The sequence below is a fragment of the Mustelus asterias genome, chromosome 3 (assembly GCF_964213995.1).
Source record: "Mustelus asterias chromosome 3, sMusAst1.hap1.1, whole genome shotgun sequence".
In the NCBI taxonomy this organism is placed as follows: domain Eukaryota; kingdom Metazoa; phylum Chordata; class Chondrichthyes; order Carcharhiniformes; family Triakidae; genus Mustelus; species Mustelus asterias.
The window spans coordinates 70,084,851-70,101,243 of NC_135803.1; the positions used below are offsets into that span (position 1 = coordinate 70,084,851).

At 42.1% G+C, this 16,393-nt stretch overlaps 1 protein-coding gene across 4 annotated transcripts in view; it reads left to right on the forward strand.

Moving 5' to 3' along the window:
* LOC144491382 (vitamin K-dependent protein C-like) overlaps positions 1 to 16,393 on the forward strand; it is a 49,167-nt gene that overhangs the window by 29,694 nt on the left and 3,080 nt on the right. For all 4 annotated transcript variants that reach the window (XM_078209122.1, XM_078209123.1, XM_078209117.1 and 1 more), the window contains exons 7-8: positions 8,920 to 9,074; positions 16,103 to 16,220. In XM_078209122.1, the coding sequence (XP_078065248.1) occupies positions 8,920 to 9,074; positions 16,103 to 16,220 (273 nt within the window). The remainder of the gene's footprint in view (positions 1 to 8,919; positions 9,075 to 16,102; positions 16,221 to 16,393) is intronic.

Below are 16,393 nucleotides of genomic sequence, written 5' to 3' on the forward strand. Positions count from 1 at the left end.
TATTAGACAGGTCCGGCAAGAGCAGGACAGAAAACAAGGGAAGTCTAGATTAAACTGCATTTATTTCAATGCAAGAGGCCCGACGGGCAAGGCAGATGAACTCAGGGCATGGATGGATACATGGGACTGGGATATTATAGCAATTACTGAAACATGGCTAAGGGAGGGATAGGACTGGCTGCTCCATGTTCTAGGGTACAGATGCTATAGGAGAGATGGAACAGGGGATAAGAGAGGAGGGGGAGTTGCATTTTTGTTTAAGGAGAACATCATGGCAGTACTGAGAGGGGATATTTCTGAGGGTTCGCCCACTGAGTCTATATGATTAGATTTGAGAAATAAGAAAGAGGAGATCACGTTGATAGGATTGTATTATAGGCCCCAAATAGTCAACGTGAAATTGAGGAACAAATATGTAAGGAGATTACTGATAATGCAAGAAAAATAGGGAGGAAAAATAGTAGGAGACTTTAACTTTCCCAACATTGACTGAGACAGCCAAAGCATGAGGGGCTTGGATGGAGAGAAATTTGTTGAGTGTATTCAGGAGGAATTTCTCATTCGGTATGTGGATGGTCTGACTAGAGAGAGGGCAAAACTTGACCTCCTCTTGGGAAATAAGGAAGGGCAGGTGACAGAAGTGTTAGTGAGGGATCACTTTGGGACGACTGACCATAATTCCATTAATTTTAAGATAACTCTGGAGAATGATAGGTCTGGCCCAAAAGTTAAAATTCTAATTTGGGGCATGGCCAATTTTGATGGTATCAGGCAGGAACTTTCAAAAGTTGATTGGGGGAGTCTTTTGGCAGCGAAAGGGACATCTGGTAAGTGGGAGACTTTCAAAAGTGTATTAACCAGGGTTCAGAGTAAGCACATTCCTGTTAGAGTGAAGGGCAAGGCTGGTAGAAGTAAGGAACCTTGGATGATTTGGGATATTGAGACCTTGGTTAAAAAGATGGAGGAGGCATATGACATGCATAGGCAGTTGAGATCAAGTGGAACTCTTGAAGAGTATAGAGGGTGTTGGATTAGAGTTAAGAGAGAAATCAGGAGAGCAAAGAGGGGACACAAGTTTGCTTTGGCAGATAAGGTAAAAGAGAATCCAAAAAGCTCCTACAAATATATAAAGGGCAATAGAGTAACTAGGGAGAGAATAGGACCTCTTAAGGATCAACAAGATCATCGTGTGCGGATCCACAAAAGATGGACGAGATCCTAAATGAATATTTCTCATCAGTATTTACTGTTGAGAAAGGCATAGATGTTAGGGAACGTGGAGAGATAAATAGTGATGTCTTGAGTGTGCATATTACAGAGAAGGTGGTGCTGGAAGTCTTAAAGCACATCAAGGTAGATAAATCCCCAGGACCTGATGAAGTGTATCCTGGAATGTTGTGGGAGGCTAGGGAGGAAATTGCAGGTCTCCTAGCAGAGATATTTGAATCATCAACAGCCACAGCTGAGGTGCATGAAGATTGGCGGGTGACAAATGTTGTGTCTTTGTTTAAGAAGGGCTGCATGGAAAAGCCTGGAAACTACAGGCCGGTGAGCCTAACGTCTGTAGTGGGTAAGTTGTTAGAAGGTATCCTGAGAGACAGGATCTACAGGCATTTAGAGAGGCAATGACTGATTAGGGACAGTCAGCATGGCTTTGTGAGTGGAAGATCATGTCTCATAAATTTGATTGAGTTTTTTGAAGGGGTTACCAAGAAGGTAGATGAAGGCAGCGCAATTGATGTTGTCCACATGGACTTTAGCAATGCCTTTGACAAGGTACCGCATAGTAGGTTGTTACATAAGGTTAAATCTCACAGGATCCAGGGTGAGGTAGCCAATTGGATACAAAATTGGCTTGATGACAGAAGACAGAGGGTGATTGTAGAAGGTTGTTTTTCAATCCAGAGGCCTTTGACCAATGGTGTGCCTCAGGGATCAGTGCTGGGTCCACTGTTATTTGTCATTTATATTAATGATTTGGATGAGAATTTAGGAGGCATAGTTAGTAAGTTGTAGACGACACCAAGATTGGTGGCATAGTGGACAGTGAAGAAGATTATCTATGCAACGGTTTTTTGATCTGATCTTGGGCTGATGAATGGCAGATGGAGTTTAATTTAGATAGATGCTGGTGATGCATTTTGGTAGATCGAACCAGGGCAGGGCTTACTCAGTTAATGGTAGGGCGCTGGGGAGAGATATAGAATAAAGATCTAGGGGTACAGGTTTATAGCTCTTTGAAAGTGGAGTCACAGGTGGACAGGGAGGTGAAGAAGGCATTGGCTAGCTTGGCTTCATTGGTTAGAGCATTGAATACAGGAGTTGGGACGTCTTGTTGAAGTTTCACAAGACATTAGTAAGGCCACACTTGGAATACTGTGTACAGTTCTAGTCACCCTATTATAGAAAGGATGTTATTAAACTAGAAAAAGCCCAGAAAAGATTTCCTAGGATACTACCGGGACTTGATGGTTTGAGTTATAAGGAGAGGCTGGATAGATAGGATCTTTTTTCCCTGGAGCGTGGAGACTTAGAGGTGATCTTATAGAGGTCGATAAAATAATGAGGGGCATAGATAAGGTAGATAGTCAACATCTTTTCCCAAGGGTAGGGAAGTCTAAAACTAGAGGGCATAGTTTTAATGTGAGAGGGGAGAGATACAAAAGGGTCCAGAGGGGCAATATTTTCACACACAGGGTTGAATGTCTGGAACAAGCTGCTAGAGATAGTCGTTGAAGCAGGTACAATTTTGTCTTTTAGAAAGCATTTAGACAGTTACATGGGTAAGATTGATATAAAGGGAGGGATATGGGCCAAACGGGGGCAATTGCGACTAGCTTAATGGTTAAAAACTAGGCGGCATGGACAAGCTGGGCTGAAGGTCCTGTTTCCATGCTGTAACCTCTATGGTTCTAAGTCACTGATGTAGATTGTGAATGGTTGCAGGCCCAGAACAGATCCCTGTGGCACTCCCTATTTACAGTTTGCAAACCTCAAAATGGTTATGATTCTCTGTTTTGTGTCAGTTAGCCAATCCTCTAACCATGCTAATCTATAACCCACCACCAAGTGCTCTAAACCTGTAGCAACCTGTTATGTGGCACTGTATAAAATACCTTTCGGAAATCCAAATACGTTACATCTACTGGTCCCTCTTCATCCACCCTGCTTGTTACATCCTCAAAGAATTCTAACAATTTCTCTTTCATAGAACCATGTTGACCCAGCTTGACTGCATTTTCCCCAGTGCTGGTGCTGGTGCTAGTGCCCCATGAATTGAAACTCATTTCTCCCACACTAATCTTTGCATCATGCAGTCACCTTTGACCTTATTTACTCTATGCCGATTTGTTTGTGGCACAGGTAGTGATCCAAAAATTATTCCTACATGCTTCTGCTTTTTATAATTTAGCCCCTAACTGCTCATTGTCACTAAGCAGAAGCACTTTCTTAGTCCTACCTATGTGGTTGGTACCTACATGGACCACGAAAACTAGATCTTTCCCCTCCCATTTCAAGTTCCTCTCCAGCTCCAAGGAGATATCTTTTACCTTGCAGGCAATACGGCTTTCGTGACTCTCACTATTAGCTGCAGCATGCAGTGTCTATCCTGTTAACTATGCTGTCTTCTGATATTATACTCCTTTTTATTCCCCCAATTTAGTGTCCCATTTCCGCACACTCCACCGCCAACCCCCACCTTCTCCACAACTGTCGTTTCTCCTGCCCATGGTGCTGGATCAATTTGCTCATTCTTTCTTTAGGGCGGCATGGTGGCATAGTAGTTAGCACAGCTGCCTCACAATGGCAGAGTGGCACAATGGTTAGCTGCTTCAGAGTTCCAGGGAACTGGGTTCAATTCCAGCCTTGGGTGACTGTCTGTGTGGAGTTTGCACGTTCTCCTTGTGTCTGCGTCCAAAGATGTGCAGGTTAGGTGGATTGGCCATGCGGAGTTACAGGAATAGGATGTGGGAGAGGGCCTGGGCAAGATACTTTGTCAAAGAGTCGGTGCAGACTTGATGAGTCAAATGGCCTCTTCTGCACTGTAGGAATTCTAGGATTCTATGCTTCTGCTATTCCATCCACATCGACCACAAGAATTTCATTCAGACCAAATGAACAATTGCAAGGGCTGAGGCAAGGAGGGTTCTTTGCATTCCAGGACTATCCTGGAATAGTGAGCACTTTTAGTGATGAGAATAGGGCACAACAGTGCTTATGTGGTGTTACCACCGGCCCCGAGGTGAGGTCTCCCATTTTGTTATGATTCCAGATAGATACCCCAAATTGTTATGCTCCCAGGTAAGGAGAGATGAACTGTTTCCCCTTCCTCATTTAATCCCTCAGTTGATCACATCAAGGTTAATTTAAATTAATTTAAATGTGATCTCTTCTCTTGCGAACACCTTTACCTGGTCCAAATGTGTTCGCGCTTTGAAAGGAGTCATTTTAACCAGGTTTTCTTGAGTTAAAGAATGAGTTTATTAGTTACTAAATCCAATTAGTTGGTAAATCCAAAATAAAAGTTCAAAAGAGATATTCAAATCAGTCTTTTGCTTGTCTATAAGGAGTAGATGGTGATCATTGCAGGCATTAAGTTGGGTGATTCCGTTCGCACTGACTTTGGCTGTTGAACCTTTGGTTTGGGTGATTCTTGGTTCTGCAGGTTAGCTGAAAGAAGTTGACCTGTTTCCTTTTCAAATGTGGCTTTGATGAGTTGACTTGCTTTCAGCAATCAGAGAGAGAGAGTCTTTATCTGCCAGTACAGGGATGTTTTGTCAATATCCCTCAGCTGTGGTGATCACAGCACGTACTAGCACAGTAGAACGAGAACACCCGGCTATCACATAGAGAACAGGGTTACAATTGTTTTGTAACTCGTTTTCTTGTGTATTCTTGGAAGGTGAAAAACGCAAGCATGTCTTTTCCCCAGTAACGGCTTTCTTTCAACTCACCTCATGTCTACAATTTGGGATATAACTCACAGGAGATAGTCTTTGCTGAGATGGTAATCAGCTTCCATTATTTTAATGTCCAAAACTGCTAGGGGTTGTGGGTTTTAAACAAAAATAAAAAGACATGGTTTGCACATACAGATACAAACTAACAACAGATTTATTCCAGGAACTTCTGCCCGTGCAGAGTACAAACTGAAACTGAACAGCAGCCTGTGAAACATCCAATAACATCGCCATCAAATAATGTGACCAGCCCTTAAAGCAATCATGCAACAACTTAAGAACATGACATCCCTTCCACTTCTGTGGTCATGACGATAAATTATTACGATATTATACATAGGATCAATAATACTCCAGGCAAAGTATTATGCACCGTTAATCAGGGTGGCACAATGGTTAGCACTGCTGCCTCACAGTGCCAGGGACTTGGGTTCAATTCCGGCCTTGGGTGACTGCCTATGTGGCATTTGCACATTCTCCCCGTGTCTACATGGGTTTCCTCCAGGTGCTCTGGTTTCCTCCCACACTCCAAAGATGCGCGGGTTAGGTTGATTGGCCATGCTAAATTGCCCATAAATGTCAGGGTAAATATGTGGGGTTATAGGGATAGGGATTGGTTGGGATTGTTGCCGATTGTTGTTTGATGGGCCAAATGGCCTCCTTCTGCATTGTAGGGATTCTATGATTCATAATCATTGCACAGTTGATCAGGAGGATAGCTATTCCTCTTTGATTCTATACGATGTTCTGGAATTTGGCTGTCCTCGACCATAGAATTATGATTTGTAACTTCGGTAGACATTTTTTCTCTTGGAACTAATTCTGCATTACTATCACATGATATAGTAGCAAAGACACAATTATCAGGCAGCTCAGATTCAATTAAGTATTCTGTAGTTGTATTCATAACACTAGAGACTAAAGATGTTAGCATTTCTGGAGATGAGTCAGAGAAATCATTTTGAGATGGCAACAATTGGCAATTGGTCAGCATGGCATTGCCAAACTAGTTCATCTTTGGTATGAACCATGTAAGATATTGGACCTGTTTTTGCTAAAACTATGTCTAGTACCTATTTCTCCCTCATGGCATAATTACACACTAACACTCGATATCCTTGTTGAAATGAGCATTGTTTTGCCCTCATTTGTTGTCTAGCAACTTGAGATTCTTGTTGATGCTCTATTATGAAGTTTCTGGAGGTAATGACAAATCAAAAGTAGGTCTCAACTTTAAGAGTAGTCATGCAGGTAGACTTTGAGTAATCACATGAATAGTTTCTACAAGACGCCAAAAAGCTATTCACATAAAATTATAATGAACCTTGATCTATCTTGAAGCTTTTAATGAATGTTTCAAGGATTGTACAAATCGTTCAGCTAATCCATTGGTTGATGGATGATAAAGTCCAGGTTTTATATGCTGAATTCCATTTACTTTGAGGTAATTCTCAAACCCATGTGAAGTAAACTGTGAGAAATTATTAGCAATCCATTCCAGTGTACCAAATCTTGCAAACATTTCATCAAGTTTTCAATGGTTTGTTCAGTTGTAGTAGATCTCATGATAAAAGCTTCTGGCCACTTTGAGTGTGCATCAGTTATGACTAAGAATGTGTAACCCTCAAACAGACCAAGTAAATCTACATGCAATTGTTGCAATAGTATTTTAAGGCACTCCCCAGGCTGTAAAGGAGACAATGGTGGTATATTTCTTATTCGTGCACAGGATTGACATTGTCTCACTTTTTCTTCAATCTAAGCATCCAGACCTGGCCATCAAAAATAACTGTGTGCTACTTCCTTCATCCAGCCTATATCAGTATGTCCTTTATGTAGTTATTCAAGAACTCTTCCACGGAGATTATGAGGAATGATCACTTGGATTCCCCACAATAGATACCCACCTTGGACAGACAACTCAGATTTCCTTGACACATATGGTTTCAAATCAGAATGTGGACAATGAGTTACAGCTATTGTTCCTTTCAGTAACACATCCATCACTTCCCCCTTCACAGTATCATTTTGATATATCTCTGAACTTGAGAAACTGTCACAAGCAAATGGCCTATCAGCGAAAAATAAAGAATATTAGCAAAACTAGTTGATGGCACCTGCTCAGTAGGTAAAACTATGTGTGATAATGCATTAGCATTAGCATGGCACTTTGATTGACGATACGTTATATTGTAGGAATGCGCAGAAAGATCAGTGACCAGCTTTGCAATCAGTTAGCAACTAATTAAGGTATGCCTTTATACGGCCCAAAAATAGTAGTTTAGGATCAATGATCAGTCAATAATGTGAAAGGCCGGCCATATAAATAATGATGAAACCTTCGTATGCCAAAAATTACACTCGACACTTATTTTTCTAGCTGAACATAGTTAGATTCAGCACTGGTCAGAATACGCAAAGCAAAAGTACTGAAAGCACTCTACATAGGATTCATTTTCTTCATTGAAAAGACCCTGGATCCTAATTGACCTGACATTTGTCTTGCTGGCACTCATGACTTGAGAATGGTCAGTATATCATTTTAGTACTGTCTTCCCAGTACTCCCATTTTTACCATGGAGACTGTTGTCTCAATGTACGTTTTTCAAACAGCCCCAGCTGTATAGCAAAGCATCCCTTCCTTTTAGATATGCCAAATACTTACCCTTCCATAATCAGGACAGATGAAATCCTTTTTTAAAACTACACAGAGTTTCCACCCTTTTTTTTTCTTACTTGGCCTCCGACACTGGTACTTCAGTCTTTAATCCTGTTGTTGGCTTTCCCCAGCCTTCCAATATTCCAAGTGTGAGGACCTGTAATGAATTTTTTCTACTTAGGATCTGCCCTCACTGTTCTTGATGAAACACAATCCTGACTCCTCACCAATTGTCTTTTTGTAATGCCCTAACTATGGGAGGGATTGTGCGTTTTAAGCAAAAAGAAAAATACATAGGGTAGAATTTTCTCGGAAAAATTCAAACAATTGAACAAGTGAGAAAACGGGAAGTTTTCTCATCTGTTTTTCAGCGAGGTAAGTTATGTGACTTTACGGCACCCTGTGCAATATAGAGGCTGTAATCTGATTCCCACCAGTAGGGTGGGTGAAGCCTATTCACACCGGGAAGCAGGCTGCAGACTGCAAGGGATGCCATTGCGCACACGCCCCCGATCTACCAGTATACTGTGCACAAGTGGAGACCGTATACTGGGGGATCTGTCAACCCCACCCCCCACGGACATCATGCAAAGCATGTCATCAATATTGAAATGAGTCTCATGCTCTTCCTGAGCTTGAGGCTAATTTCACTGGCAGAATGCAGCTGGCAATATCAGGAGAGGTGAGAAATCGGGCGTGAATCTGCTTTTTTGCCTCTTGCTCATATTTTCCACCCCGCTGTGCTACTCGACCAGCAGGGTAGAAAAATCCCACCTATAGTTTGCACACATAGATTCAAACTATCAACAACAGATTTATTCCAGGACCTTTGGCCTGTATAAAGTACAAACTGAACTAGACAGCAGCTTGTGAAACACTCCAATAACATCACCATTTAGTCATGTGATCAATTCTTAAAGCAATTATGCAACAACTTACGTGTGTAACAATCATCTCCACAGGAGATTATAGTTCAGTTTGCAGTGCATCTCCTTTGAAATGTCTCTGTCTAAAATAGGGTGTGACATTCCATTGCCTCTCTTGGGACAGAATATAATCTACATAGGAATTCCAGCAAGTGGCTACTTTGCAGTCTCAGCCAGTTTTTGTTTATATGTCCTTTTTTTCAAAAACAAATGTCTTATTTAAAAGTTCAGTATGTCCGTACATAATCCAGGGCTATGATCCATGGTCATGACAGTTATACAACCAAATCTGACAGTGAATGGCTAAACCAGTTGCCTGCCCTATCCGTTCCAGTCTGCGTCACATTGATACGTATTGCTTTGTACATTACAGATGAATATCCTTGCGGGCTGATCAAAAGGATTGGCAGGTCAAACGAATTTCAAGCCAGAAATAAAAGGAAAATGAGGCCAGGAGAGGTTGTAGCTACGTCGGACCCTCGAATCGTAAAAGGGAGGGTAATGTCAAAAGGAGGCAGCCCGTGGCAAGTGAGATAATATTCCTGTAATGATCCAAGTGGACTCAATGGATAAATGATTTTTTTTATTTCAGCTGATATTGCTTTCACTGGTCACTTTTATGGTGAATAAAGCACTTAGGACAAAACATCGATTTTGCTTCATCAGTGATCTGACATTTGTTTCCCATATTGTGTTCCTCTTCAGCCTTGGCTCAGTGCTTGGTTCTGTCACCTCTAGAGTTTGGAAGGGTCAAGCCCTTCTCCAGCATTTGCTGTTTTGCAGGACCTTTCTGTGTGTAATCCATTAGATTACAACAGGTATCCACTTCCAAAATAATTAACTGTGAAGCACTTTGGAAAGTCCTGTGGACATGCAAGGCACTGATTGCATCCCAAAAGGACAAATTCACAGGCAAGATTTCTCTCCCAGTAACTCAGTTGAGAAAGAGGCAGACAGTCATTATTGTATAGGAGCTAATGCCACTATAGTTGGAGACACCTGGAACAAGGGTCTTGTGAAATGAAGGCTAAGATTCTTGGGAATGCAGAAAGATACTGAGACATTGCACTGGGATATTTTTATGGGTAGATTAAACATTTACCATAGGTTGATGCTTCAGCCAGTGAAATCTTAAATTCTCCATCCCAGAATCCAAATTTTAGGTAAATGTCTGTAAAAAAACTATCAAGGATCTTGATTTTTAAAAAATTTTGATTTATTATTGTCACATGCATTGGGATACAATGAAAATTATTGTTTCTTGCATGCTATACAGACAAAACATACCGTTCATAGAGTACATACGGAAAAGCAAAGGTGAGGGTGCAGAATATAGTGTTATAGTCACAGATCGGGTGTAGAGAAAGATCAGCTTAATATATAGTAGATCCATTCAAGACCTGATAGCAGCAGGGAAGAAGCTGTTCTTCAGTCGTTTGGTATGTGTTCTCAGGCTTTTTAATCTTTTTCCTAATGGAAGAAGGTGGAAGAGTGTATGTCCAGGCTGTGTGGAGTCCTTGATTATGCTGGCTGCTTTTCCAAGGCAGCGGGGAGTGTAGGTGGAGTCAATGGATGGAGGTTGGTTGTGTGATGGTTCACAACCCTTTGTAGTTTCTTGGGGTCTTGGTCAGACCATGGACAATAGCAAGCTGTGATACAGCCAGAAAGGATGCTTTCCATGGTGTACCTATAAAAATTGGTGAGAGTCATAGCGGATATGCCAAATTTCCTTAGCCTCCTGAGAAAGTAGAGGCGTTGGTGGGCTTACTTAACTATAGCGTCCGTGTGAAGGTACCAAGACAGGTTGTTGGCGATCTGGACACCTAGAAACTTGAAGCTCTCGAACATTTCTACTTCATCACCCTCAATGTAGAAAGGGGCATGTCCTCTACTACGCTTCCTGAAGGCATGTGAAATAATTACTGGAATTATATACTGACCATTTCGGTAATCCTGTATATTGCAGTGAAGCTTGATTTAAGTATTAGTCATAATCCTTTAGAGCACAGACATATTCCCCCAAGAATTATTGTTAGAGGACTGATGCAGGGATGTGTGTGGTGCCTCAGGACCTTGTATTGGGATAATTCAACAATTGCTGCTTTTAAGTTATGTGTGGGGCCTATATTTGAAAAATCTGATATAAAGTAGTCAAATGCTTTTGAGTCTTTATGCCTCTGTTTATAGAGCCGTAGATCCAATTTTTATTATTAAGCCTTCTCAACTTGTCTTGACACCTTCAACCCTCTGCTCCTGCACTTTTTAAAATTGGACATTTTTTAAAGCTGTATTAATGGAGGCAAGATAAGTGGAAAAGTGAAAAGGGAATTTCTGAGTTTAGGCATAAAGGGAGATGAAGGTGTGGCCACCAGTGCTGGGATATATGAAATGGGGAATGGAAAAGAGGCTGCCAGCCCAAGGAATGTGGATTTCTTTGAGAATTGTAGGGCTGGAGAAAGTTACAAAGAAAATAGAGGGGCGAAGCTATGGAAGGATTTCAGCACAAGGATAAGAATTTTAAAATTAAGTTGCTAGTGGATGAGGGTCACATGTATGTCAGCAGGAAAGAACCAATGGAAATAAGCATGACTTATAAAAATGAAAAAGGGTGAGAAGATGCAGCAGGGAGCGAAAAAGTTGGCAGCATCACATGCATGATAAGCCAACACAGAATCACACAGCACAGAAGCTTCTGAGGCCATTTGACCTATCATGTCTGTGTCAGCTCTCTGGATTGGCACTAAGTCATGGTGCTTGTTTGGAGAGCCAGTGCAGACATGATGGGTCAAATGGCCTCCTTCTGCGCCGTAACAATTCTGTGATTTGTGTACATGCATCCTCAGGTCTCTTTTCCTACAGTCTCTTTAAGATTGTGCCATTTAGTTTATATTGCCTTGACATTTTCCTTCCAACATGCATTACTTTGCAATTCTTTGCATTAATTTCATCTGCCATGTGCTTGCCCATTTCATCAATCTATGTTCTCCTGAAGTCTGTTACTATCCTTTGCACTGTTTACTACATTTGCAAGCTTTGTGTCATCTGCAAACTATGTTGAAGTTGTATCAAAATATTTCAAAGTTCAGGTCATTCATGTATACAAAAAAGACCAAGGCTCCAACACCAACTCCTGGGGCCACTATTTCAGTCAGAAAAGCAATTCTTTGCTACCACTCTGTGTCTCTCAGTCAATTTAATATCTATATTGCAACTGTTCCTTTAATTCTACGGGTTTCAATTGTGCAGATAATTCTGCTATGTGGTAATTTATCAAAGGCTTTTTGAAAATCTATATGTCCCCACATATTACTATGACTATGTTTATCAAGTTGAGTGTTCTACCTACATTGAGCGTGGAGAGCCAGAGCTGTGTGTCTGTCACTGCAGTCAGTGAGCTGAGCAAGAAGTCTCACAACACCAGGTTAAAGTCCAACAGGTTTATTTGGTAGCAAGAGCCACTAGTTTTCGGAGCACTTACTGCTCCTTCGTCAGGTGAGTGGGAGTTCTGTTCACAAACAGGGCATATAAAAACACAAACTCAATTTACAAAATAATGGTTGGAATGCGAGTCTTTACAGGTAATCAAGTCTTAAAGGTACAGACAATGTGAGTGGAGAGAGGGTTAAGCACAGGTTAAAGGGATGTGTATTGTCTCCAGACAGGACAGTTAGTGAGATTTTGCAAGCCCAGGCAAGTCGTGGGGGTTACAGATAGTGTGACATGAACCCAAGATCCCGGCTGAGGCCTCCTCATCATCATAGAATCCCAACAGTGCAGAAAGAGGCCATTCAGCCCATCGAGTCTGCACCGACCACAATCCCACCCAGGCCTTACCCCCATATCCCTACATATTTACCCACTAATCCCTCTAACTTACGCATCCTGGGACACTAAGGGGCAATTTTTAGCATGGCCAATCAACCTAACCCGCACATCTTTGGACATATGTGCGGAACTTGGCTATCAGTCTCTGCTCAGTGACTCTGCGTTGTCGTGTGTCGTGAAGGCCACCTTGGAGAACGCTTACCCAAAGATCAGATGCCGAATGCCCGTGACCGCTGAAGTGTTCCCCAACAGGAAGAGAACACTCTTGCCTGGTGATTGTCGAGCGGTGTTCATTCATCCGTTGTCGTAGCGTCTGCATGGTCTCCCAAATGTACCATGCCTCGGGACATCCTTTCCTGCAGCGCATCAGGTAGACAACGTTGGCCGAGTTGCAAGAGTATGTACCGTGTACCTGGTGGATGGTGAGATGATGGCATCCGTGTCGATGATCTGGCACGTCTTGCAGAGGTTGCTGTGGCAGGGTTGTGTGGTGTCGTGGTCACTGTTCTCCTGAAGGCTGGGTAGTTTGCTGCAGACAATGGTCTGTTTGAAGTTGTGCGGTTGTTTGAAGGCAAGAAGTGGGGGTGTGGGGATGGCCTTGGCAAGATGTTCATCTTCATCAATGACATGTTGAAGGCTCTGGAGAAGATGTCGTAGCTTCTCCGCTCCGGGTGTCAGTGAGCTGACACAGGTCTGGGTCTGTGAGGGCAGGAATTTCAGGAAAACTACTTGCTCAGTACATTGTATCCATGGAATCATAGAATCCTTACAGTGCAGAAGAAGGCCATTCAGCCCATCGAGTCTGAACCGACTCTCTGAAAGAGCACTCTACCTAGGCCCACTCCCCATCCTATCCCAGTACCTCTGCGCATTGATCATTGCCAATCCATCTAACCCACGCATCTTCAGACACTGAGGGACAATTTACCATGGTCAATCCACCTAACTTGCACAGCTTTGGACTATGGGTGGAAACCGGAGCACCCGGAGAAAACCCACACAGACACAGGGAGAACATGCAAACTCCACGCAGTCACCCAAGGCTGGAATTGAACCCAGGGTCCCTGACGCTATGAGGCAGCAGCGGTCTGCTAGATTCACTGCAATCCTTTGCTCAGCACTGATATTAACCCATGCAAATTCATTTTTAACCAATTATTTACCTTTTGATTAATAGTCACTGTTGTAATGTAGGAAATATATATACCAATTGGCATGCAGAAAGGTCACATGAGCAATAATGTGTTAATGCTGATAATTTTGTTCTGGTGATGTTGGTTGGGGAATAAATGTTGGCCAGGATTCTGTGGAGAACACCCTCTCTTCTCTTCAGAATAGTGCCATGGGATATTTTAAGGGGACTGGATTTATTAAGGGAATATCTTGTTTAACTAACTTACTATATTTTTTGATGAGTTATCGGTGAGGGGTTTTGAGAGCAATACTGTGTTGATGTGGAGTACATGGACTTCCAAAATGCACTTGATACAGTGCCACACAACAGGCCAAGTTATAGTAGGAAAAAAAGGGACAGTAACAACATGGATATGCAATTCGCTGGCTAGAGTATTGTGTCCAATTCTGGGCGCTGCACTTTAGAGAGGATGTATAATATTGGAACGAGACAGAAAAGATTCACAAGAATGTTTCCAGGGATGAGGAACTTCAGCTTATGAAAGATTGAAGCAGCTTTCCCTAGAGAAATTAAAATTGAGAAGAGATTAGATAGAGCTGTTCAAAATCATAAGAGTTCTGGACAGAGTAGATAGTGAGACACTTGAAAGGATCAAGAACAGAAAGGCACAAATTTAAGTAGTGTACAAAAGAAGGAAAAACAATGTAGGAGCATGTGTACAAAGTATGTAGGAATAAAGACTTAGTATCACGTACGTAGGAGAGATGTAAAGGGTTAACTCTAAGACTATTCTAATAGCTACTGGGCATGTGTGTAAGGAGTTATGTCATAGTTATAGAATCATAGAATTCCTACAGTGCAGAAGGAGGCCATTCAACCCTTTAATCCTGCACCCGCAGCAATCCCACCCATGCCCTATTCCTGTAACCTCATGTATTTACCCAGCTAATCCCCCTGACTCGAAAGGGGCGATTTAACATGGCGGATCCACCTTACCTGCACATCTTTGGAGTCACTCAGAGGGAGAAGAGTAATAAGAATCTAAGAGGAGCAATGTTTCTGTCTTGATGTTTTGTAAACCTTAACAACGTTAATTACGTAAATAAAAGTTACTTAGAGGAAAGGATCTTAGCCTCCAGCCAGATCTCTCAGACCAAGACAGCCATCATCTTCCAAGACAATCCAACCATAACAGATGTGACATGAGAAAAAGCTTTTTCATGCAGTTAGTGGTTAAGGTCTGGATTGCTCTGCCTGAGAATGTGGCAGAGGGAGCTTCAATTGATGCATTCAATTAGACTCTTCTCTGAAAAAGGAAGAAGGTATGCAAGTTTACAGGGATAAGGCGAGAGAATGGAATTGGGCAAATTGCTCATTTGGAGAGCTGGTGCAGACTTGATGGACCAAATGGCCTCCTTCTGCACTAACATTCCAGGGAAGAGAAATTCCTACCAAATGGCAGATTCTGGAGTTTTGGCAGTGCATCGTTTGATTCTTCAGACTGTTTTTTAAAAAGAAATCAAGATGTTAGTTTCACTGACAGTTTCTCCACATTGGTTCTGACCTTCGGGCAGCTTTGTGAGTTCCCAGCCTACTTTTAAAGTAAACTGAAACTGATTCTTTTGTTACCCATCCTTCATTGTCCTTGAGAAGGTGGTGGTGAGTTAAAATTGGAAAATAATTTGCTAAGTACTGCCATAGTCCTTTGCTTCATTTCGCACATACATAATCCAGCAAGGCCATATTCTGTGTGGACTTCATTCTGTATTAGATGTACTAACTGCGTTGAATGCTAAAATGCTGAGGGACACTTGAGTGATTTTATACAAATGCATTGATGCACAGTCTTCACAATAATAGATGGTAAACAAATGGAAAACTAATGTTTCTACCCACTTGAGGCCTAATAATTCCACCCAATTGAAGTGGCCTAGTAACATTTTCATTTGCTACCGATCATAAAGAGTGCTATACTTACAGGGCTGCTTGTCACAAAATAATTTCAGACCTGTTTGTCTTCAGCCACTCTCACTTCTGTTATTCTAAGGGATCAGATGAGGCCTCAGTTTAACATCCAAAAGACTGCCCTCTGAGAGTGCACTCCCTCAGTAGTGCAATGGGAATGCCAGACTTTGGACAGGGACTTGAATCCACAATGTTTTGATTGAGAGACACAGATGCTCCCACTGAGCCTTTAGCGGCCAAACTGGGAAATGAACCAGAGCTACATTGCGCAATTCATTGTGCTATATCTGTGTTTGAAAATGGGTATAAATAGGACATACTTGACAAAACCAGCAACACCATCTCCCCACTTAACCAATCTGGAATCAGTCAGTAACAGAGCAAACATCTATCTCTGATCCAAGTTATTTTGAATGATGAACTCAATAAGTTCATCATTCAATCTTTTAACTCTGAGAGGAGGTGGGGGAGGTGGTGGTGGTACTGCTTTTGCTAGGAGTGGGTCACGGTGGGGGGGGTGGGGTGCTGCTTTTATTGGGCTCTAGTGGAATTGCTTTTCAGTTGTTGAATTTCTCTATTAATTCTGAGTTGTGTTTAATATTCATAAGGCCACTCTGCCTGTTCCTGACAGGTCCTTCTTCTGAATGCGAAGGGAAACTTCATCTGTGGTGGAGTGCTGATTCATCGGTTTTGGGTGCTGACTGCTGCTCATTGTGTGTTTGAAGGAGGGAAATTTAAAGTTATACTTGGTATGTAAAACAGTCCATTATAAGGGGTATAGCTCCCACAATTGCCTAGGTTCTGAAATTAGGTGCATCTCTCACTGGATGAAGCTCACATTTCTAGTTCCAAGAGAGAGGGTTACATTCAACATTTTTCAGATTGTCCAGTATTGTGGCATTGTCCTTGCTGTTCTCCCTTC